Source organism: Rhodamnia argentea, chromosome 8, assembly GCF_020921035.1.
Source record: "Rhodamnia argentea isolate NSW1041297 chromosome 8, ASM2092103v1, whole genome shotgun sequence".
NCBI lineage: Eukaryota > Viridiplantae > Streptophyta > Magnoliopsida > Myrtales > Myrtaceae > Rhodamnia > Rhodamnia argentea.
The window spans coordinates 22,140,825-22,162,974 of record NC_063157.1 but is presented as its reverse complement, the minus strand read 5'-3'; the positions used below and the strand labels follow the sequence as shown (position 1 = coordinate 22,162,974).

The window sequence follows — 22,150 nt, the reverse complement described above, 5'->3', positions numbered from 1 at the left end:
TAATCGACGACACCCGACTCTAAATATGAAACTCGTCGGAATTGAATCGACGACGGGAATCTGGAAAGCTACGACTAGACTAAGCTAAAGGCTTAAGAACTTAGTTGAAAAGATAAGTGTTTTTGTATGTGTGTGTGTGTTACTACGGGGTATTTATTGGCGGACTCTTTGATAACCGCCGAGCGGTTTCTTCCTTCGGCCCCACACTTTATCATTTTCCATAAGCCACGTGGATGACGGTTTCCTAGTCTTCGCGCCTTTTTTTTTTACCTCGTGGGGATTACCGCCAATCTTTTGGTAACCACTCTAATCGTGGCTCTTCTCCGCGCGCTTTTCTTGTTCTTGAAGGAAATGGCGCCAGAATTTATCCCGACACGTGTCAACCTTTTTGATCGGTACGTACCTTGCTTCGGTGTTCCTTCATGTAGCTGATTGTCACCCCCTCACGTGCTTGTCACGAGCTTTCTTGGATTGTTTTAGGTGTCGACAGGTGGGGAGGAGGAGGTGTAGGCGGGAAGGCATCGGAGGGGCGGACTCGTCATGGAGGCCCAAGTTCTTCATGATTAAGTTCCAGTCCAGGGTCTAGAGCACGTCCCACTAGAGGGTGGCGGAGCCATCCTTGGTATCACCACCGCTGCTGCTGCCCCCGGCAGGGAGGAGACCTCGAGAAATTGTCAGACACGGACTTGTGGAGGTCGAGGAGGGAGGGGGGCTCGTCGCAGAAGGGTGGAGGAGTGGCGGCGGCGTTTGCTGTTGGGAAGTGACAGGAACTCTCATAGCTCGGCGAGACGCACCCTTTTTGCCTTGTCCCCTGTCGATTGATTCTAGTTTGGTTTTTGGGAGGAGAGATTTGAGGTTGATTTTCTGCGTTTGACTTAGAAATGGTGGTGGTGAAGGAGAGGAGGAGGAGGACGGCGAGGGGAGTTTGGTGGAGATGCAGTGGAAGAGCGGAGAAAAAAAAAAGCAGGAAAAAGGAAAGTAAAAAAGAAAAGGAAAAAAAAATCAAAAAATGTAAAAGGACCAAAATATCTTTACTCAGGCCATTTTTTAAAACAAAGAGAACATTTTAGACCCTTATTTAAATCAAGATCCACTTCAGACCCTTTTTAAGAAAATGAAAGCACTTAAAGCCTTTTTTTGAAATTTTTCCAATGACAATTTTTCGTTCATTTGATATTTTATGAAAAAATATGTCCGAAATAATTAATTTTCTATGTTTGGTTGAGTTAAAATAAAAGCGAAAAATCGCTAGTACTTGCAATAAAACTTAAAAGTTTAAAAAAGTGAAAAAGCTAAAATTGTCAACATTTACGTGCGTCAAATTTTTCAAAAGCTTCAAGATTTAATCAAATTGCCTGCTCGGCGAAATTTTGATTGAGCAAACAAGCAAAATATAAAAGTAATCCAGACAGGCGTCAAAGACATTGCATTGCGTAAAATGCAAACTGAAAGCAGCTTTCGAATTCAGGTAAAGATAGGGAGCTTCAGCGTCTATTTGAATCAGTGCCAGTTGAATCTCAAGTTTAAAATAAAACGATGAAGCAGCAGCAGCAAAGTAACATCTACAGCACAACACAATGGAAGCAAGAGAAAGCACGACAAGGAATGGCATCTCCATCATTAGATTGGCAAAAGAATAAGATTGTAACTGCCACAAAGACGGAACGCCTCTCTCAGTAACCGATATTTGCCGTCATTATCAATGCTTTCCTTCCATGCCTCCATTTCTTCTCCACAGCCACGAGCTCAGAAAGACATGGTGAGCACAAACTGTTGATGGAGAAACGCTAGCTGAATGTCTACGGCTAATCCCGTCCCTTTTTCAGCTTCCCGCTGCAGCAGGAACAGCAACAGGCTTTGAGTCTTCCGCCTTCTCATGTTCCTTGTTCAATATCTGAAACCAAAAGCCATGAATCTTCAGCTATACTAGACAATAGCAGCAAAAGAATATCAGCAAGCATCTGTTGACGCCAACCTTTTATTGCCTTCAAAAGAGGAAAATTGAACATAGCTTTCTGTACGCTAATAGGTACTTATGGGTTTCTAAATTTCAATTTTAACGTAGTACTAATCCCTCAGTTGCGAGTTCATGGCTCTTAGTTTCTCAAGTCAAGTCATTCACAAGGATATTTGAAGAAAGGTTGAATGCATAATGCAGAAATTTTTTTATCAAGACTATTGAGGTCGCTTGTAAATAGGGGCAATTTCCATGGAAAACAACCCAGCTATGAACTCTACTTTGCATAGATATTTTGTTGAACACTTTACAGGAAGTGCCCAAAAAAGCAAATATGAGAAGACATAAAACACGATGTGCCCATAATTGATTTCATAATTCAGTATGGTAACTAACCTTGTTGTTAATCAAGTTGTGGAGGGCGATTACACTGCGAATGAGGGAAGAAAGATATATCACCAGCATCATATCATTTGTTTTCACTGCAAAAGGAGGAATAGATGAAAAATGACAATGAACAATAAGGCAGGCGACGAAAAAAGAAACTTCCATTTTATTTCTGCTTTACCAGCAAAAGACTTGACCAGCTCAGCCACATTGAGGTTTGGAAGTAAGTTGAACACATCCTGGAAGTGTAAAATTATATAAATGTAAGCAGAAGACCATATCAATAAAATGATCAATGACAGACCATAGAACAGGTGATTCAAAAGCTGTTACCTAGAACGTTGCTCTTGGTCCACTAAGGGACAAAAAGGTGAGAACAGAAGTACAAAGAATGGTAAACTAGGACTTGAAGAAAGGTATAGATGTCCGAAGAATATAGCACAGACATCATTATAGCATACATATTTGCTTGTATTACCCAAGATGCACGTGATAAACAAAGGAGTACACACATATCGAACTGCTATGACCTTTATTGCCCATGCATCAATCGGTAAACATCAATCAGAACATCATGATGAGCTCTTACACACATTAGAAGGATTCTTACACTAGAAAATAGGGAATTAGATGGTTTTCCCTTAGCTTTCCCCTATCCCCCAGGAAATGGAGATAAATGTGTGCTTGTTACTGCTCAAAGAAAAGATTTGTTGATTATCTGAATCAAATAACTGATTCTCTTCAATTCTAAGAGAGCAGAAGAAGTCACACAGAAATAACATCTTGCAAGGTTCAATGAATCCAGCACCGATAACAAGAAATCACCATGACAGTCAAACCAGCTGATGCCAAGATTTGACTTCATTATTTATTCAACAGCATATGTCAAATGGTTTTGAAACGCCGCGAAGGAAATTGCCAATATCAAACAAACAAATCCTAAATAGTTTATAAGAAAACCAACCTGCAAATGGTACAAAATCTCATGGTTTAATGGAAGCTTTTCATCAATAACAAGATTGAGATAGCTCCTTATCTCTTGAAGCCGCGCATCCAACCCCTTCAGCGCAGTAAGTTTTCCGGTAACCTTGACAAGTATCAAGTTTCAGTGCTATGCTATCGCTGTCTCAAAGATTTTAGCACTGAAGATGAAAACTAACTGGATACTAAACAGTTCAGCATAATCAAGATATCACACCTCTGTGGCGAGTGTGCTGATAGTTGTATCCTTCACATCCCTAAGCAAGTGCTCAACACCTGAGAAAGAACGATGGTCAGCAAGGTGAATCAAAGCATTACATATATGTTTTGAGGGATACTACCAAAAATCAGATGAGCAAGAGAAAAGAATGCTTTCCCAATGCCATACCTATCTCCTCAACTTCATGAGCAGCAATTTCTGAAGGTACATGCACAAACACCTTCTGGCTCTTCTGTGTGGCATTCTGCGAACAATTTTGAAATCAGTTAAGTTTCATGCAGGAGCTTGTGTGTCACGAAGTCACAAACTACTATGCGAATCAATTTTGCATTCACGACAGTTTTCAACAACAAAGGTGTTGAAAATGATTTGGTACACTCGATTTAGCGTGGCTCTTATGCTTGTGCTGAAATCAATTGGATGTTCTTCCCTTCAGGTCTCTTTGAGGCTTAACGAAGCTGGCTACAGTTCGTATTCGTCTTTGGCTAAGGATTTCCATCCTCAATATAACCGACACTGGTATAGGCACGTTTTGGTGGCTTTCTCGCCGGGTGGAATCATACCACTACTCTTTCCTCTCTGCTTAGGTTTTCCGGATGGGTTAGTAGTTAATTGTTATCACCTTGGTATGGTGCGGTATTTTCTTTTGGAGACATGTTGTCCAAATGATAAGTATTTGTTGTCTACGCAGGATGATTTGGAGCGTAAGCTCACCGAAGAAGGGGACTTTCACATGGAGAAACTCATGCTCGGATATTGAGTGGGATCTCTCGTACGATATGTCCGGTCGTATTAGGCCCTATTGTGGCTTCACTTGACCTTTGGAACAACTATTACATCCACTTGCGGTTTGTCTACGTCTTGATCGAAAAGACCAGTGTTTTAAGTTTAATAAAGAAATAGGGTTTGATGTTCAAATGCTATGACTTAATCCGTCGACATCGTTGTCCTCTACCTAATGATGAAAGAGGATCTTGATTTGTCTGTAGATGATGATGATGTCCACTCTTGGCTCAATGCGCTTAACGACCGCACGCGGGCCGGGCTTAAAGCGCGTGAAACTCATCACTACCTCGTAAGGGCATTGAGACCATAGCACGTTACAAGATATAGTTACACTGGTTGATTTGACCATGGAGCAGAATGAATGTCCTAGAACATTACCTCTTTAACCTCTTCAACAGCACAGTATGCTTTAGTTGGTATACCTAGCTCTTTGGGTTGAACATCAATTATGACCAACACAGGATTAGGGACATAGCTGCAATCAGTTCAAGATTTTATTAGAAAAGTTCCACAACAGAAAATATGAGCAGGAAATGATAAAGTTAAAGCAAAACATCCTTTAAAGATACATATATAACAACTTGTAGTTATTAAGACCCTCAAAGAAAAAATTTGGAGATCTCGTTAACTAAGAAAAGAACAAGACATATATTGACTAGAAAAACAAATAGAAGGCAGAAAATGGAAGTGACAAGGTCATCACAGACTGATAAGCATATTACGTAGATCTTACTCATCAAATAGTCTGTGTATATTGAGGTCATTCTCTCGCAATTTCGGACCAGTGCTGTACCACCCCACAACATGCTCCTTGGCTGAAAGATAATACATCCGCAATCCATTAAGTACACATCAGATCATTTGGGTAAAGAAAGTACTTGTGACTTGTCGAAGACGATACCATTTATTCTCTTGAACATGCCAAACATTGCTTCATGGTAATTGTGGTCAAGAAACCAGATGCTTGGATCCTTCTCATCTTCCTCAAATGGTACTGTTAATTAGGGAATATACACGAGCAATATATGAGACAACCAAGAAAAGCCCTAAGAAAACAACTAAAACAGAACCTTCCCAAACATGCAGGAAAGTAGATTTAGGTTACCCTTAGTATCATAACCTGGCCTGACGCTAGAGTAGCAACAAGCATTCTAAAATAATAATGTCTAAGCTTTACAAATATCCATTGACAGAGTTGTTTCTCACACAAAAACTCCATGGTATCATATTGATATGTAGGGGCTCGTTTAAGCAATAGAATCACTGTGGTTCATGGGAGTCAATAATTGCCATAAATCACCCTGATGACTTGATTGTTCATTCCCTCATCTCCAAGAGTGTCCGAGAGAATGAGAGAAAAAGACCTCATACTTCATTCCGACTTGTCAAAGGGTATGCTAGAGCACGAGAGATCACTAAACAACTTCCTTCTTTCCCTCACTAACCGCCCTTCCAGGAACACTCTAAGGCCAAGTAATCAAACTTCACCTTGGGAATATTCAAGAAAGAATTGAAGATATAACACTGCATACAGCTTGCAGCCCCGGAGTTCTGCGTCAGTGACACTCAACGTTCAGTTTCGACTGAGCATTGTCCAGGAAACTCGAGTTTCCCATAGTCAAGCTCTAACTCGAGTGGAAATTTCGAGCCAAAAACGTTTAGTAGAAGTTGAATTCTCACGACATATAGCGAGAAACCAATCCTTGACCACTCTCTCATTTGCATCCCCAGCTTATACAAATGTCTCAAAATTAAGTATAAGCGCTCAAATCACAGAAATCAGACCCCACGTCAGGTCTTGTTTCTCACATTTCATCTTAGCGCGCAAAACAGAAGCTGAATTCCACAACTTCACCTCGTTCTATTTCCTCCAATCAAATTCATTCAGGAAAAATTTGAAAAAAAAAAAAAAAATGAGAAGCGATTACTCCTACTATATCAGCTCGCACTAGAAAACAAACTTCGAACAAAAAATTTCTGTAGACTAAGTAAAACACGACATCGAAACCACCGAGATTCTAGATCTAATCGAAGGACAACATGCAGAAGCGAGAGAAAAAGTGGGGAACCCCCAACCTGCGTAGCTGTTGGAAACGTCGACGACACCTTTGAAGGAGCTTCCGAGCAAGACGCCGACGACGCGCTTGCGAGTGTCCTTGGCGACTCTGTTGTAGTTGTCGACGATGCTGAGGAGGACGAGGGGGTGGACAATCACCTTCTCGATCGGCCGCGAGGACACCTGCTGAGTCTTAATCACGTCCATTTTCCCCTCACCGAAGGACCAAAAGCGATCCGATTCGAATATCGAAACCGCCTTCTCTTCTCTTCTCTTCTCTTCTCTCCCCCCAAGTGAATCACAAAACAGAACTGAAGCTGGATTGCCTCGTCTTCGATCTTTTTGTCGCTCATTGCTTCTTCGTGTCGTGGTGGTCAAGTTAAAAGAGGGTCCCGCCATTGATTGGGGGAACTCAATTGGGCCACAAACATGGGTCAGCCCAGAATTGCGGCCTGACAACGTAAGAGAAGTGCAAAGGTCGGTACCTATCGAAAAGTTAAAACCGTCCGTTGAGATTGGGCGCATCAACACAAAAAACTAAAGAGCAGACGCGAGAAAGAGAAATCGAGACATGAGATTTATTCCGATTCACTCTTCAAATAGAACCCATGAATAGCAACTGAGTAATACTTAGGAGTGAGCGGCTCCCAATCCAGTCCGCTTCTCCTTGAGAACTAGGAATCGGAACCGGGGATCGAACAGACTGTCTAGAGAACCGGACAAGACAGTATTGAACAATCGATCCGTTTCTAAGACGATCTGATGAAACCGGTAAAATGTCCAATAATTGAGGAAAAAAATACCAAATGAAGCAACAAACCCAATTTCCATACAATCTCATTTCATTTGGCCTCATGATGTGATGATCTATCAATGATAAAATCGCAATGCGAGCAGAGAAATTATAGAAGCAATAATTGAAGAAAGAGGAAAAACATCATCGGAGTATGTTTTGGTCGGGAACGTCGGTGCTGCCGAGCTCTGACTATGTGTTGTCTAGCTAAAATAAAGCTTTGCATCCACTGGTCAGGTACATGAAATAACGCCCACGAGTCAGACATGTTCTCTTATTTGATGAGAACCTCCATGTTCTGTATTCCTTACAACAGACTCAAAGTGAGAGAGAGGCGGCTGGGAAAGGAAGAAGGAAATATTGAGGCTATTTTTAAAAAAAATTAAAAAGAATAAAATCGACCGGTCCGGACGGGGCGATCTAGTCTTGTGCCCTTAGAACTGGAAACCGAACCGCCTAGCCACCGATTTCAATTTTAAAAACCGCAAATCGAATCGCCGTCATCCGGAACCGGACCACTAGTCCCGATTCAGTCGGTTAGACTTACTCATCCCTATTAATACTCAGTAATTATTCATGGCCCAAATCCAAACTTTCAATAAATACGAGCTTATATTATAAAAGCTCTCTTTTCAATCAAAACAAAAATTATAAAAGCCCGATGTTCAGAAATCATATGAACCACACCTCAATATTCGTATGTTCGACAGAATCCATCGTCATAGATTACCAACGCGTCATCAGAATGCTTGTCGGCTTTATCTTGCGATGGTCGACCTACGTTGCCATTTGATTAGATCTCCATCGCCCAGCGTATCAAAGGAAGAAACGAAAGAAATGGTTCATATTTCAAGGGAGGGCATATATCTGAAATTACTGATCCAGAAAATCAATATGATGCGATTCAATCAAGCCAGAAGTCGGGAAAAGAATTTAACTTCATAGTAATTCCTCAAAAAGCTGCATGTTTCATAGATAGGAGGAAATCTCGACACTCAAAACTTCTCTGATGCTTGACCGATTCCCACTACAGATAAGTTAGAAAATCTTTGTTCTCTCTATCAAGGAAGCAAAACCTCCTCTCAGTCAAATATTGGAAAGATTTTACAATCACTTCAGCAAACAATGGCCAGCATCCTAACCGTCGCCATACACCGACAAACAAGACTAGGCCGGATGAATTTCCATTCAGCTGCATTAATTCCAGCTTAAGAGTGGGTCTGAAATTGGTTATACAGGACCTGTGCCGCCGTGTTCAATTTTTCTGCTAAGCTGAGCTGTGTCCTCGTGATGCTCGAGAGGTAAAGCATTAGCAACTGGTCCTGGAAACAGATTAAGCGAACAAAGGCATCAAGTCAGCTGAAGATTTGAAACCCATTGATCACAAGCGCACCTAGTAAGACTGTTTTAACCAACCCAAGCAAAAATAGACCAAATTGAAGGACCCAACATGGAAATGGCGAGCAGTTTTTGGTCATGGCTGGTGTAGCAAGAACAATAAACGCTGATGAATGGCAGCAAAACAAAGCTAGTCCAAGCATTAACTGGTGGTAGGCTAGCTATAAATTCTGGGTCCATGGACTAAGATTGAGGACTCAAAATAGATTCTCTTTCACACAACTTGTGCCTAAATCTTTGAACGGATTACCTGTATACTGTCGTTCACAAGCTTATCAAAAGCCAGCGGTGACATTTTCGGAATTGAAGCTACTGAATCTGCTATGAATCTTCCGACGCTGTTATCAGCAGGGGTGCGGCCTTCCTGGAAAGAGCGAAACAAATCAAGTTACAGACTTAGACAAGAGCAAGAAATGAAGACATGCTAAAGCGAGCTGTCACTTTCTCACCACAACATTGTCGACATATTTATACACATCATCAATTAAAGCTAGCAGACGTTCCATTGTGGCTTCCATTCCCTCCAAATCGCTTGGGAGTTTATCAACTGATTGTTTCTTCAAGATATCAACTGCAGGACAAATTTGCTATTAGAACCCAGCTAAACAATACGATAAAACCAGGAAAAAAAATAATTATACATTCACATCAATCTATCCATCACAACGACCAATTAGACACCAGCATGTCTATAATTCATTCTGTTTTTCAGAATTGATCTATGATCCAAAGCCACATCTTCTGCCTATGTCTCACGACAACATCCAGCAGAAACCATTAATACTTTAAACCCATAAAAATTAGGTCTAATAGGAACACCCACAGGCACTGCATCATTATATCTGAGCATCAGTCATATAACTACATTGTATCTAGACATGGAAAACAATTTCTATGAATACTTACATCCAACTCTCTCCGCTTCCACCATGCGCAGATCCAAAGAAATCTCTTGAAACTGGGCAGCAAGCTGTCGGTCCCCAAGAGACAAATTAGTAGAAACATAAGCTTTGATCGAAGCCTGGCCATTGTTGAATCCAGTATCAACGGTCAAGTGGACAGGGTTCGAAACTTCTCTAGAATAGAACTCATGGATCAATGCACTACCACCAGTGACACCATCGCCAGTTGAATACCTGCACATGCAACCAGAGTTCCCAAATAAAGCAAGTTCAAAAACTCAACATGCACTCTGTTAACAAGGACATGGGTGGCAAGATCATTGAATCATTCATTATGGATAAGATTTTGAAAGGAGAAAAAAGAAGGGAAACGAAAGAACTAGGAAAAAAAACTAAAAAAAAAATGGCATCTGAATAAATACAAGAAATCGAACATCCACAAAGGTTAAGCAATCACTTCGAAAATCAGAGATCCAAGAAAATTGATGACATCCCAACTCCAAACTAGTAAAGCAGCATGCTCTTCTTAGCCATATCCACCTAACAAATCTAGAAAACTTATCCATTGCTTCCAAAGACATCCTTAAGTAGCCAGTTAGGTTATCTAGCACAGCAGCTTCAGGCAGGTTTGTACAACACAACACATACACAAGAGAGGATTGGAGATGAGACTTCAACTAAAATGGTAGTACTCGCTTCCCTGTCAGAAGTACGATGCTCTAGTGTAATTAAATTAAAGACTCTGAATTGTCGCAAGCATCAGCACCAAACAAATCCCGATAGTAAAGTTCTGAAACAAAAACAACATATTGATGAGAATTACCATCCAACAATGACTTCTTTTGGATTCACCTTTTGGTGAGATATCAGCATGTTATGATGATAATCGATATCCAGCGCAACCTGCAATCAGCTCATATCATAATACTTAGCTTTGATAGGAACAGCAATATCCATGATTCCTATGAATGGACCAAAAATCCAGCTCATAAAAATTCAGGGAAATGTAAGACCGTCATGGTAAAAAATTCATAGATCAAAGCTTGAAACTTGCGAACTATAATAAGATAACGAGCTTTTTTAGTAGATCGGGAGAATAAGATGCAAACTAAATGAGGTTGGAGAATCACCAGCCTATCACTACGACCAACATTTGAACAACCATGTCCAGAATCCAGTTGCTGAATCATGGTCTCATCTCTCGCAAGCTTGCAGTAAAAGGACATATCGGGGGTCCACTGGCATTCTATCGAATGACAACGCGGCATCAATTCTTAGCTCGCTCCAATCAGTCAAACCGACCAAACATAATCCCCAAAAGAAAGAAACACAGGGACCAAGTTTGACATCAATTCAAGCCACTTCGTACAACAACGGCCAGACAACCCATAGCGGCGCAATTACAAGAAGAAATGTTGAGAGCAACTCGAACTCGACATAGCACCAATGCCCCTAGCACTAGCTCAATTTCTCGCCATATTCGCTTACACTTGTTATAACTAGAGCTTATATTCTACGGCTGGAAATGTAAAAAATAACCACACGAGCACGACGGAACGACGAGAACTGCACTTTCTAAACGAACGCTATGAACATGTAAACAATGAGCTGAGAAAAACACAAGCGAAGTCGGGGACTAGAGAAGCGGACCTGGCCGGAGAACTCGTTGTGAGGGACGGCGTAGGAGTTGCGTATATCGACGGTCCCGTCTGGCAAGATCGAGCCGAGGAGAGTGCCGATGACCCGCACGGCCTGGTCCGGCCGCCTGACGTAGCAATCGCAGACGTTGAATATCACCAGGGGGTGGACCTTCGCCGACAGGCTCGTCGAAGGGGACGAGAACTGCAACACCGTGTTCTCGCTCGCCGCCATTGATGTCAATCTTCCCGATGTGTTGCGGCGAGAGAGCAGAAGAAAACGCAGGCGGGCGGTGTAGGGTTTCTTCCTTGACGAGCGAGCAAAGGCAGAGGAAGAGAATCCTGGTTCGGCTTTGTTTCGGTTTATCGTCCACAAGGTAAGCCCAGAGCTCTACTTCATGGGCCAAAGCCCAAACGTAATCTGGGCCAGATTGCTTTTGGGATTCTCCGCACTTTCTCGGCCTTTTTATGGCCTCTGATTTTTCGAAAGCTTGGACGGCCGACCGCGGACCGGCTAGACGCGCGAGCCGTAGACACGTGGAGCCGACTTCGTGTGTCGAGGCATGCAAGTTAGTTCTAAAACTTGTCAAGTTGGTGTAATCAAGTTCTAAAACTTGTCAACATTTTCCGTTTATCAAGTTGGCGGAGTTTTGACCTAAAAAAATAAATTTTTGACGGAATTAATAGAAGAGCTTGATGGAATCAACGTGATAAGTTTTACGACTCGATTACAATTTTTCAAAAGTTTTATGATTCAACTGTATTTTCTTGACAAGTTTTAGCATTTTTAATACACTTATCCTTTTGAAGTAACTAATCCGATGCGCGAGCTTCTTGAAGTATTTTTGGGATTCAAAGCCTACCCGTCAAAGAAGGACGTCTTTGATGTAAAAAGAAACCATGTGATACCCACCAACCTGAATTATGGTACGACAACCTGTGGAACGACAACGATTGGACACAAAACAAACAAACGAAATCCGGAATTTAGTGGGAGAAAAGGAGTAATAAAGCATTCTCGATTACGAAAGATAGCCTACTCTTCTTCTCCTCTCCGGATTGGAAGTTGCTGACCATTTTATTAAAACTTGCGGCTATCAAGAGCTCAGTGATCAAATCTCTTCGCCATGGACGTGAAGCAAGTTCTCTGCATGAGCAAAGGAGACGGAGAACATAGCTACGCTCGTACCTCCACCCATACGGTTTGTTTCCTTCGATTAAACTCTCCCTTCACGTTCTTTCTTCTTCTTCTTCGCTGTCTTTTGTAATTTCCAGAGTAATAGGCAGGACGAATCGCCATGGTTCGGCATTTTTTATCTGAACTGCGGGCTCGGGTTGGTTCGTAAGAACGAATCTATCAAATTGCATCTAGGAAATTAAGTAAAGTTTCTTTGCTATCTAGTCAATTAGGAAATGGTTGAATTCACAGGATACATTAGATCCCTGTTTCTTGCGTTAACAGCAAAAGATTGCGTCTTTGGCAAAGCCCACGATAGCGAGCGCAGTTGATTCTCTGCTCGAGGAAGGTTTCTTCCCGTGCCAGCACCTGAATGTGGTCGATTTAGGCTGCGCTTCGGGTCCTAGCGTGGTGACCTTCATGTCGGCCGTCATCGAGAGTGTGCGGGAGAAGTGCGCACGCTCGAACCGCCCGACGCCCGAATTCCAATTTTATCTGAACGATCTTCCCGGGAACGATTTCAACACGCTGTTCAAAAGCTTGTCCAACTTCTCGCAAGACTACGAAAGCTTGTCGTGCTTCGTAATGGGGGCTCCGGGATCTTTCCATGGAAGGCTCTTCCCTAGCAACTGCTTGCACCTCGCTCATTCCTCCTATAGCGTCCATTGGCTATCTCAGGTAAATTTGATCGCATATATCTGTAGTGCAAATACTTACTGCGATGCTATTATTGGGAAACATACCTTTCCCAATAAAGTTTGCAATATATTACAGATCTTGTGTTGGAAAATTACTATAAAAAAAAATCACAATAGAAGTCCAATTATTTGACCGATCATGTTAACGAATTTCGCCACTTCTCATTCGACTATGCATAGAGCTGGTAATGCAAGCACAGCGTAATCACAATGGAAGTCCATGTTAATCCTGCACTAATTTGAAGCTCAAGCAAATGAAAGGTCCCGAATCTCACGAGCGAAGAAGGCTCCCCGTTGAACAAGGGAAGGATCTACATCTCGGAGACCAGCCCCCGCGTGGTGAAGGAGGCCTACTTGGCTCAGTTCCGAGCAGATTTCTCGACATTTCTGAAGTCCCGCGGCAAAGAGATGGTCGATAATGGTCGCCTCGTGCTAATACTCAACGGGAGGGAAGATAAGGACTTTGCGAGCCTAGACGGCTACTTCATTTGGGAAAAACTTGGAGAGGCAATCGCGGATTTGGTTTCAGAGGTAAGTTATCATAAATCGGCTTTTCAACTTTCATATATTACGAGATTAATGGCGCTTTAATAGGAAAAGAAAAATCAAATTCGATGTATGTTAAGACTCATACTACGTCAAGGTGTGTCCCATGGTGAAACGCTTCTTGCTTTCAACTTTTCCATCTCATCTTCGTTTGAACCTTGTTTTAGGGTTTCGTCGAGGAAGAGAAGCTGGACACCTTAAACGTGCCGTACTACACGGCATCTTCAGAGGAAGTTCGAGGCATAGTCGATGAAGAAGGGTCCTTCCGGATCGAACACATAGAGATAATGAAGATCGACAGAGCCTCGCCGGGCGAGGATCCTCATAGCAGAGGAAGGAAGGCGGCTTCTCATGCCAGATCCTTCACCGGTTCCATAATCTCGCACCATCTTGGCGAGGGGATCATGGACAAGCTCTATGGCGAGAAGCTTCCCATTCTCATAGGTGATGATTTGGCTAAGGAAAGGAGGATGGGAGTGAGCATAGTTGTTGTGCTCAAAAAGCACGTCCCATGACTCAGTGTTGGTCTCCGTTACCAAGTGTCATTTGAAGTGATTCCTTGTTTGCGAGAGAGAGGCGCAAATTGTCCAAAAAATCGTAAACATGTTGATGCTTTTGTCTATTCAATACTAAACTTTTTTTTAATTTTGCTAATAAAGTCTTAAGCATTTTAACGTTTTGACAATTCAATCTATTCGGTCAATTTTAGTTGAAAATCGCTGATATGGATGTTGGTTGTCCTACGTGGCACGATCGACGTTGACGTGAATAGTTATTAATTGTATTTAATGTTTTAATGTTCTTCATATATGTTTTCTCTTTGCTTTTCCCTTTTTACCTTTTTTTTACTAGTGTGGCTATGGGCATGGGCTTGGCGAACCTCGTCCAAATCTAAGTAAGGCTACCTCGCCAGCGACCATGATGGTCTCGCCTAGTAATAAGGAAAAAAAAAACACACAAAGAAAAGAACAAATTATAAAAGTTAATAAAAAATCAAAAAGTTATTATTAAAAATTATTCACGTCGGCGCTGGTCATACCAAATAAGACGACCGTCATTCACACCAGTAATTTTCAGGTCAAAGTTGGCCGGATGGACCCAATTAGCATAATTAAAAGATTTAGAATTGAATTGATAAAAGTGTTTTTTGAACGGTTGTCCCAAGGTGAGGTGACCTTGATTGTAACGAGGAGAAATATCAAGAGAGCCCTTTTATTTTCCTATCAATTATTGTTAACAAGGCCATGGGTAACAATCATACAAGCAGGGGAGGGGTCGTCATGGCCTTTACTGGGGCTGTGGCCGCTGCGGCTGCGAGGCATTCGGACATAAACGGCCTTGAGCCAATTCAGCCCAACGTGCAAAATCGATTTGGACAAGTTCTTTTATTATTCGGCCTCGTAATTACTAATTAGGTCATTACTAAGAAAATTAAATGATGTGGTCCAATGTTCTCTCTCAAGTACGAAATCAAGTTGGTTTATGGATACGAATCTAGGAAATTAACTGCAGTTTCTTTGTTTAATAGTAGTTGAATTTTCTAGGTAAATTAGACATGATTTCCCTCGTTGCATCAAAGAATTGCGTCCATAGCCAAGCCCATGATAGGAGTATGGTCGATTCCCATGCAAGCATCTACGTGTGGCTGATTTGAGCTATGCTCTGGGCCCTAGAGTAACCGGCGGCATCGATCAATAGCGAACGGTAATTCAAGTAATATGAATGTTTTTTTGATTATATTTGAAACTGTGGTTCGATATTTTTCTCGAAGCTATGAGATCGGGTTGGTTTAGCAAGGTGAATTCATTTCTCGCAATCACAACAAAAGATTGCGTCTCTGCTGGTGGAATGTTTCTTCCCCGTGCTAAGCTTCTCCATCGGTGGCTGATTTCGGCAGCGCTCCTGGTCGGTCCTTACCACGATACCGAACCCGCCCATGCCCTGCTAATGTCCTCTGCCCCATACCCGTCACCTTTTTTATTCAGCTGCCCATCTCCACACCATTTTTTCATTTTTCTTCTTTCACTAGCCAATTAATTACGCAGCCTTTTTTTTTTTTTTTTTGTAAGAAAGTAAGTTCCCGTTCTTCGAAAGTATTTAAAAGCAATCGGTGGGTAAAAATTTAAAAACTTCCTCTCGAAGCATAATAATCATATTTGGATCGACAGCGGCCTCTATCTCTACTGTGCATACTTTACGGTAAGGTCGTGCAATTAAGAAAACAATAAAAGAGTTTACCGATCTTATTTCGGTACGGCACCTTAGTGGATTGGGTAGCCCCGAAAAGTTAGCCACCTTATGAATGGTGATGAGTAGAAAGATTAGTCTCGAGAGATACTAATGACCTCAAGAATCTTGTTACTCCCCCATCATACAATCATTAGTGTTGGGTGATATTAGCCTCTTTTATACATCGGGCGATATGGGACAACTCCGACAATCTCCCCCTCACACATCGAGCATTGGGTCATATCTCTACTGTATGACTTCTCCCGTATGACCGTTGGGTCCAGACTTACCGATAACTTGGACTGGGCTCTAATACATGTGTTAGATGGCATTGGGTCTCTCTCATCTCAAAAGCCGGTTCAAAGGATGAGACTTTTCATCATACTTATAAACCGACCACTAACCCATTTCATAATCCATATAGGATAGCTCCAACAATTAGTGACGCGAATGCAGTTTGGATTTGGGGTCTTTCAATTTTCTAAGTTATATCCGGTCAAAGCCAACATCTTCCCGAAAGAAAAATGATAATAACTTGTGGCTCTTGTTCTTCGGAAAAAGAATCTTGGGCGGTTGGTGGAAGAAGGAAATCCCGAGTGTTCTTGATAGACCCCCTCTTCTTCTCCCTTCTAAAATGGAAGCGCGGTGCATATTCTCAAGCAGCAACAGTGCGGGATCAACGGGGAGAGGGCGGGCTTACCGTCACAACGTTTACTTCCTCTGGAATCGCCATGGACGTGAAAGAAGTTTTCTTCATGAGAAGAGGAGACGGCGAAGATAGCTACGCTCAGATCTCCACCTACACGGTTCGTTTCATTCAACTTATACCCCTTTTCTTAGATGAATCAGCATGATCGGTCGCCAATTGCGTGATCGGTCTAAAACTACGGGATCGGGTTGGTTTATGAGTATGAATTCGTTCCTTGCGCTACAGCAAAAGGTTGCGTCTATAACGAAGCCCGCGATAGCGAGCGCGGTTGATTCTCTGTTGGAGGAAGGTTTCCTCCCGTGCCACCTTCTAAATGTGGCCGACTTAGGCTGCGCTTCGGGTCCTAGCGTGGTGGCTTTCATGTCGGCCGTCGTAGAGAGTGTATAGAAGAAGTAACGCGCGCTCGAACAGCCCGACGCCCGAATTCCAATTGTATCTTAACGATCTTCCAGGAAACGATTTCAACACGCTGTTCAAAAGCTTGTCCAACTTCGCGCGAAGCTATGAAAGCTTGTTGTGCTTCATAATGGGAGCTCCGAGTTCTTTTCATGGAAGACTCTTCCCTAGAAACTGCTTGCACCTCGCTTATTCCTCCTACAAACGTCCATTGGCTATCTTAGGTAAATCCGATTGCACATATATGATCATCACTGTGAGAGATGCATACTGTATTCCATCGATCTTGTTATAAGTTTTCAGCAGTTTTTAAGTAAATGGACTTATTATAATGTTAAAAATAGGATCCCACATTCAGTTAAAATTTAATTTCATTAGTGTAATATAACGCGTATTAATTTTACATGATAATTGCCTCGCCCAATAATCGTTTTTATGGGAGACGATTATCTAAAAGGGGCGAATAGCAATTTTTAAACGGGTTGTTTAATAATGGTCCCGTCGTCGGTTTTAGTATATAGTTTTACAATGTACTACGTCAATTTTCTCGTCGGTTTTAGTACACGGTTTTAGAATGTACTACGTCGGTTTTCTTGTCGGTTTTAGATGTACCTTAAGAAAGTACGTTAACAGTGAGAATACGTACTATCCCTCGTGGAGGGGGCTGGCTAATAGCACCCCGTTTTCGTCGATCATTCTATGCTACGCATCCGTATTCATCATATTCATCAATGGACGTAGGTATGTTCGTTTTCTTCCCGTTTCCACATTCTTTCTCAATTTTACATGGAGTTTTTTTTTTCATGATTAGGGAATCAGGATAGTTAGTTTCTTTGTAATTTAGTATAACGGGACTTGGGTTCGAATCTCGCCAATGTATACATACTCAAAATAGAGCTGTAAAGTGTCGCGACCTAAAAATTCAAAAAAATATCAGGCTAATGGATTATCGGGTTAACTATTTAACCAACCTAACTCGGACTCTCCCAAGTCCATACCAAATCGCAACTTGAGGTTCAATTGATTAACATATAATGTATTTTAATTTTGGAGCCGCCACTAATCATTTATGGTAGGTTGATTAGAAACCTAAATAAAATAGCGGAAGAACTATTTTATTCCTACGAACCAGAGATTAAAAGTTCGGGGACTTGATTACGCCAGATTACTCTAACGCCCTTTCGGTACCATTTTATTTCATGAAAAATCATTAGAAAAGGCAACATTAATTGATTTTAACCTAAGCCACTAACAAAGGTTATCATACGGGTGCACAATCAATTAATGAATATCCAAAAGTCAATATAATCAAGGGAGCATGCGCCACCCAAGATAGTTCTTTTTTTAAATTTTCGATTTTTATATGAATGCATGAGAGACTACACTATATGCAATGGCATGGATTAAATGCAAGACTAAACTAGATTACATGCAAACTAAATGAATGCACAAGTAGGACCATGATTAAATTAACTCCGTGACACGTGTATTAATTAAAACGAAGACATGCAATTCTAATATACAATTTAAGCTAAAATGCAACCTAGTATGACATGGCAAAGATGACGTGGCATAGATGACGTGGCATGTATGACGTGGCAAGGATGAATGATTTTTTTTATATTTTCGGATGAATTAATTTCCTAAAATAGAACTATGTCAAAACAATTTTTATCTTGTATATTTTAGAGTTTACATTGACCTAAACCTAATATATTGAAGATATATTATTTTAAACATAAGATTCTATTTAAACATGCAATTTCTATTCTAGTATGCAATCTAACCTAAATAAAAATTTAGATATGCAATATCTACATGATGTTATTTTTTTAAAATATGCAATTTTTAGATATGCAAAGTGAATAAATGCAAATCTTTTAGAATTTTCGAGATTACGACGGATATATTCTAAAAGATATGACAATCAAACAATTCAAATCAAATGAGGAAAGTGAATATACCAACCAATGTCAATTAAGAAAGTGGATATATCAATCAAGTTTTGAAATATTTCGCAAATATTTGAGTCAATCTTTAATTCGTAATCATACGATTAACGATTGAACTCAAGTCCTTGCCTAATCGAATATTCCATCAATAATCTTAAAGATGGACGTTCTCGATTGTATGGCAAGTTACGGATTAGGAAAAGAAATTTTTCTAATCAGCCTATATTTTGAAAAAATATCCACTTTGATGCTATGCAAGATATGCTCAAATATGCAAACGTAAGATATGCAAATATATCCAAGATAGGCAATAAAAATATTTAAAATCGGAATTTTACCTATCTTGCGGATACCCTTCTTAATTCGAATTAGATCGAATTGCTTGAGATCGCTTATGGATTGGACCGGCGGAGCTCACATGCATACGGATGATCATGGTGGAAGGACTTTCGATGGGACACTTTGGCAAGTACAACAATGCTTGCAGATTTAATAACTTAAACCAAACTTAAGCCAAAGCCAATAATTGAGTTAGTGGACTCCTCGAATGTGGTCGCAAGTCAGAGGACTCCACCGAGGATTAAATAAACAATTAAGTAGATGACAAATGCTTGGGCATGATGAAGGTGTCATCGTCGCTCCCAATGAACGCAAGTAAACTTTGATGCGACAAGGACTAGAATGTCTCTGATGGTTTTACTTGAGGACGACTCGTCCACGACTGGGTGAGATCGAATGAGAGCCTGCGACAAAAAGGAATTGGGAAGCTTTCTGATTTTGGAATTGATATAACTTAATAACAATAAGAATCTAATGGAGTCAAACACATTGTTAGAGAAAAACTTCCCTTTTGACGTCTGAGAATTGAGTCATTCAACACGTGAATACCTCAACTTATGCAAGTGATTGTCTCTCCAAAAGAATACCTCCAGGTGGAATCTTATCCAAGTCTGGAAATTACCCAGAGGCCTGGATCTTTGTGGACGGTTCTTCAAGGTTCTTGACCCTTCTTCTTCTTCTTCTTCTTCTTCTTCTTTTCGTAAAAAGCCAAGAAACCCTTCCTCTCCTTCTAGCCGAGCCTTCCACTCTTCCTCTCTTATTTTCTGAGTATTCTGTCGTGAGAATTGTTTTGGTCATGTATTCAGAATTGTGGCCTCAATGTCGCCTATTGAATTGAGTCACCCCCTATGGCCATGTATTACAATGAAGTGGCCTCCCCCATATTGTGAGCAAAGTTATGCTTATATAGGCTTAGATTTAGGGTTTTCTTTAAGAGCAAAATATGTTATTTTCCTAATCTAGAGCCTAAAAGATATATTCAAATCAAGATTGCTCAATTATCTAACATTTTCCAATTTGGCATTTATTTATTGCAATTTTCGGCTATTTAATATGTGCAATGGGCTTGGTCGAATTTGTGTTCTCGTGGGCTCATTCGCGAATTTCCGGGATTGAATTAAGACTTTCTAACATGTAGTTAAAAGCCTTAATTTTTAAATGAACTGATTTCAGCTCAAAATAGGTCCAATATAGCCTAATTAATATCGGCACCCCCTACCTATCTTAGTCGAAATTCTCAGATTAAGTCTGGTGCAATCGCTCGTCAAATTAAGCTCAATTGACTCACCTCTGGTCTATATGCAAGTATGACTGACAAAAATAAAAATAAAAATACGATGCATGAGAAATTAATTTTTGACGAGAACTAATGTTAATTCTCATTTTGTGCTTAAATAAATGATTTACTAAAAAAATTAAAATTTAGGTGTCAACATAAAGCACAACATAATCACGGTGGATGCCAATCTTAATCCTTGCATTAACTTGGAAGTTAAGCAAATGAAAGGCACCGAGTCTCACGAGCAAAGAAGGCCTCCCGTTGAACAAGGGACGGATCTTCATTTCAAAGACCAGCCCCAGCGTGGTGAAGGAGGCCTACTTGGCTCAGTTCCGAGCAGATCTATCGGCATTTTTTAAGTCCCGCAGCGAAGAGATGGTCGATGACGGACGCCTCATGTTAGTACTTCACGGGAGGAAAGATAAGGACTTTGCGAGCCTAGACAGCCTCGACATTTGGGAGAAACTTGGAGAAGCAATTGCCGATTTTGTTTCAGAGGTAAGTTATCTTTGTTTGGCTTTTCAGTTATTAATCAGATATAAGATTAATTGTCCTTGAGTTTTAAAAAAAAAAAATGCTCATTCGATAGGTACATTAGACTCATCCTAGTTCAAGGTGCACCTCATGGGGAAACGATTTTCACTTTCGCATTTCAATCTTTTCGTCGTCCGAACCTTGTTTCAGGGGTTCCTCGAGGAAGAGAAACTAGACACATTAAACGTGCCGTACTACACGGCATCTTCAGAGGAAGTTCGAGGCATAGTCGATGAAGAAGGGTCCTTCCGGATCGAACACATGGAGATGATCGAGGTCGATGCCGGAGAAACCACGCCGGGCGAGGATCCTTGTAGCACAGGAAGGAAGATGGCCAAGCATGCCAGATCCTACACCAGTTCCATAATCTCGCACCATCTCGGCGAGGTCATGGACAAGCTCTATGGCGAGAAGCTTCCCACCATCCTAGGCGATGATATGGCTAAGGAAAGGAGGATGGGAGTCACCATAATTGTTGTGCTCAAAAAGCACGTCCCATTGCTCTAGTGATGACGCCATGTGGAAGCTTTCCAAGTGTTTTTTAAAAGGATTCCATTCCAAGTTGGTAACTAGATTTGCATTGATGTAAATAGATCAAAATAGGTCAAATAAATTTATTTAGGACAGATCATTTGTAAGTCTTAACATTTTTAAGACTCGTTGCATTTTCTGATAATTTTAAGACTCAATTGCACTTTTTTTAATAAATGTTAATACTTTCGATATATTTATCTCTTTTGATTTCCTTACTAATTATAGTGTACAAGAAAACGGGGTGGGGGGTGGGTGCTCGAGGGTTTGATCGGGGTTGCTACCACCGCTGTTGCAAGACGTTCGGTTCGTCCGTCATAGGCTGACAACCATGGCCGAGGGCCTACCGAGCGCATATTGCAAATAAATGGAGAGGAAAGAGTCAATCTGATTTACTCTTTCGGCCCGAACCAACAAATTAGGTTTGTTCGAACAGCAAGCACTTGTTCCCGCTCATACATCCAACTCTAATTTAAATGCGATGATCATCATTAGCGAAAACGTGGCATGTTCACTGCTTCTGAGAGCAGTGAGCAACTTTAAATTTTAGTGGCAGCGAAATTCATATAATTAATACCGTGAAATGACCTCTCAATACTAGAATATACCAAGCGAAGATGCTCTTAAAAAAAGGCAAAGTGAA

General features: G+C 41.1%; 3 protein-coding genes and 1 pseudogene across 3 annotated transcripts; 2 read left to right on the top strand and 2 right to left on the bottom strand.

Annotated features, from left to right (window-relative positions):
• Nucleotides 1-1,435: 1,435 nt before the first annotated feature.
• Nucleotides 1,436-6,763, bottom strand: LOC115748191 (26S proteasome non-ATPase regulatory subunit 7 homolog A-like). Its single transcript, XM_030684641.2, has 10 exons — nucleotides 6,408-6,763; nucleotides 5,233-5,325; nucleotides 5,065-5,146; nucleotides 4,710-4,806; nucleotides 3,714-3,789; nucleotides 3,543-3,601; nucleotides 3,309-3,431; nucleotides 2,526-2,583; nucleotides 2,354-2,439; nucleotides 1,436-1,894 (listed from the first exon to the last, which is right to left on the bottom strand). The coding sequence occupies exons 1-10, from the start codon at nucleotides 6,592-6,594 to the stop codon at nucleotides 1,823-1,825; spliced, it is 933 nt and encodes a 310-aa protein (XP_030540501.1). The 5' UTR covers nucleotides 6,595-6,763; the 3' UTR covers nucleotides 1,436-1,822.
• Nucleotides 6,764-8,102: 1,339 nt separating this feature from the next.
• Nucleotides 8,103-11,461, bottom strand: LOC115748201 (eukaryotic translation initiation factor 3 subunit F). Its single transcript, XM_030684650.2, has 6 exons — nucleotides 11,131-11,461; nucleotides 10,304-10,383; nucleotides 9,485-9,714; nucleotides 9,028-9,149; nucleotides 8,829-8,942; nucleotides 8,103-8,502 (listed from the first exon to the last, which is right to left on the bottom strand). Exons 1-6 carry the CDS (start codon nucleotides 11,350-11,352, stop codon nucleotides 8,389-8,391), a joined length of 882 nt encoding a protein of 293 aa, XP_030540510.1. The 5' UTR covers nucleotides 11,353-11,461; the 3' UTR covers nucleotides 8,103-8,388.
• Nucleotides 11,462-12,105: 644 nt separating this feature from the next.
• LOC115748124 (7-methylxanthine methyltransferase 1-like) lies at nucleotides 12,106-14,079 on the top strand. Its single transcript, XM_030684535.2, has 4 exons — nucleotides 12,106-12,319; nucleotides 12,580-12,972; nucleotides 13,254-13,523; nucleotides 13,706-14,079. Exons 1-4 carry the CDS (start codon nucleotides 12,245-12,247, stop codon nucleotides 14,051-14,053), a joined length of 1,086 nt encoding a protein of 361 aa, XP_030540395.1. The 5' UTR covers nucleotides 12,106-12,244; the 3' UTR covers nucleotides 14,054-14,079.
• Nucleotides 14,080-16,416: 2,337 nt separating this feature from the next.
• Nucleotides 16,417-21,570, top strand: LOC125316150 (annotated as a pseudogene).
• Nucleotides 21,571-22,150: the final 580 nt, after the last annotated feature.

Bases quoted from the DNA above. Each gene is read 5' to 3' on its own strand.
- LOC115748124 (XM_030684535.2), top strand. From the start codon at position 12,245: ATGGACGTGAAGCAAGTTCTCTGCATGAGCAAAGGAGACGGAGAACAT. The intron at 12,320-12,579 runs GTTTGTTTCCTT...TTGCGTTAACAG, and splicing joins CTCGTACCTCCACCCATACG to CAAAAGATTGCGTCTTTGGC. The intron at 12,973-13,253 runs GTAAATTTGATC...AGCAAATGAAAG, and splicing joins GCGTCCATTGGCTATCTCAG to GTCCCGAATCTCACGAGCGA.
- LOC115748191 (XM_030684641.2), bottom strand. From the start codon at position 6,594: ATGGACGTGATTAAGACTCAGCAGGTGTCCTCGCGGCCGATCGAGAAG. The intron at 4,807-5,064 runs GTAAGATCTACG...AACTGATTGCAG, and splicing joins ATACACAGACTATTTGATGA to CTATGTCCCTAATCCTGTGT. The intron at 1,895-2,353 runs GTTAGTTACCAT...TTTTGGTTTCAG, and splicing joins ACAACTTGATTAACAACAAG to ATATTGAACAAGGAACATGA.
- LOC115748201 (XM_030684650.2), bottom strand. From the start codon at position 11,352: ATGGCGGCGAGCGAGAACACGGTGTTGCAGTTCTCGTCCCCTTCGACG. The intron at 9,150-9,484 runs GTAAGTATTCAT...TTTGTCCTGCAG, and splicing joins GGAAGCGGAGAGAGTTGGAT to TTGATATCTTGAAGAAACAA. The intron at 8,503-8,828 runs GTAATCCGTTCA...ATCTGTTTCCAG, and splicing joins TTGTGAACGACAGTATACAG to GACCAGTTGCTAATGCTTTA.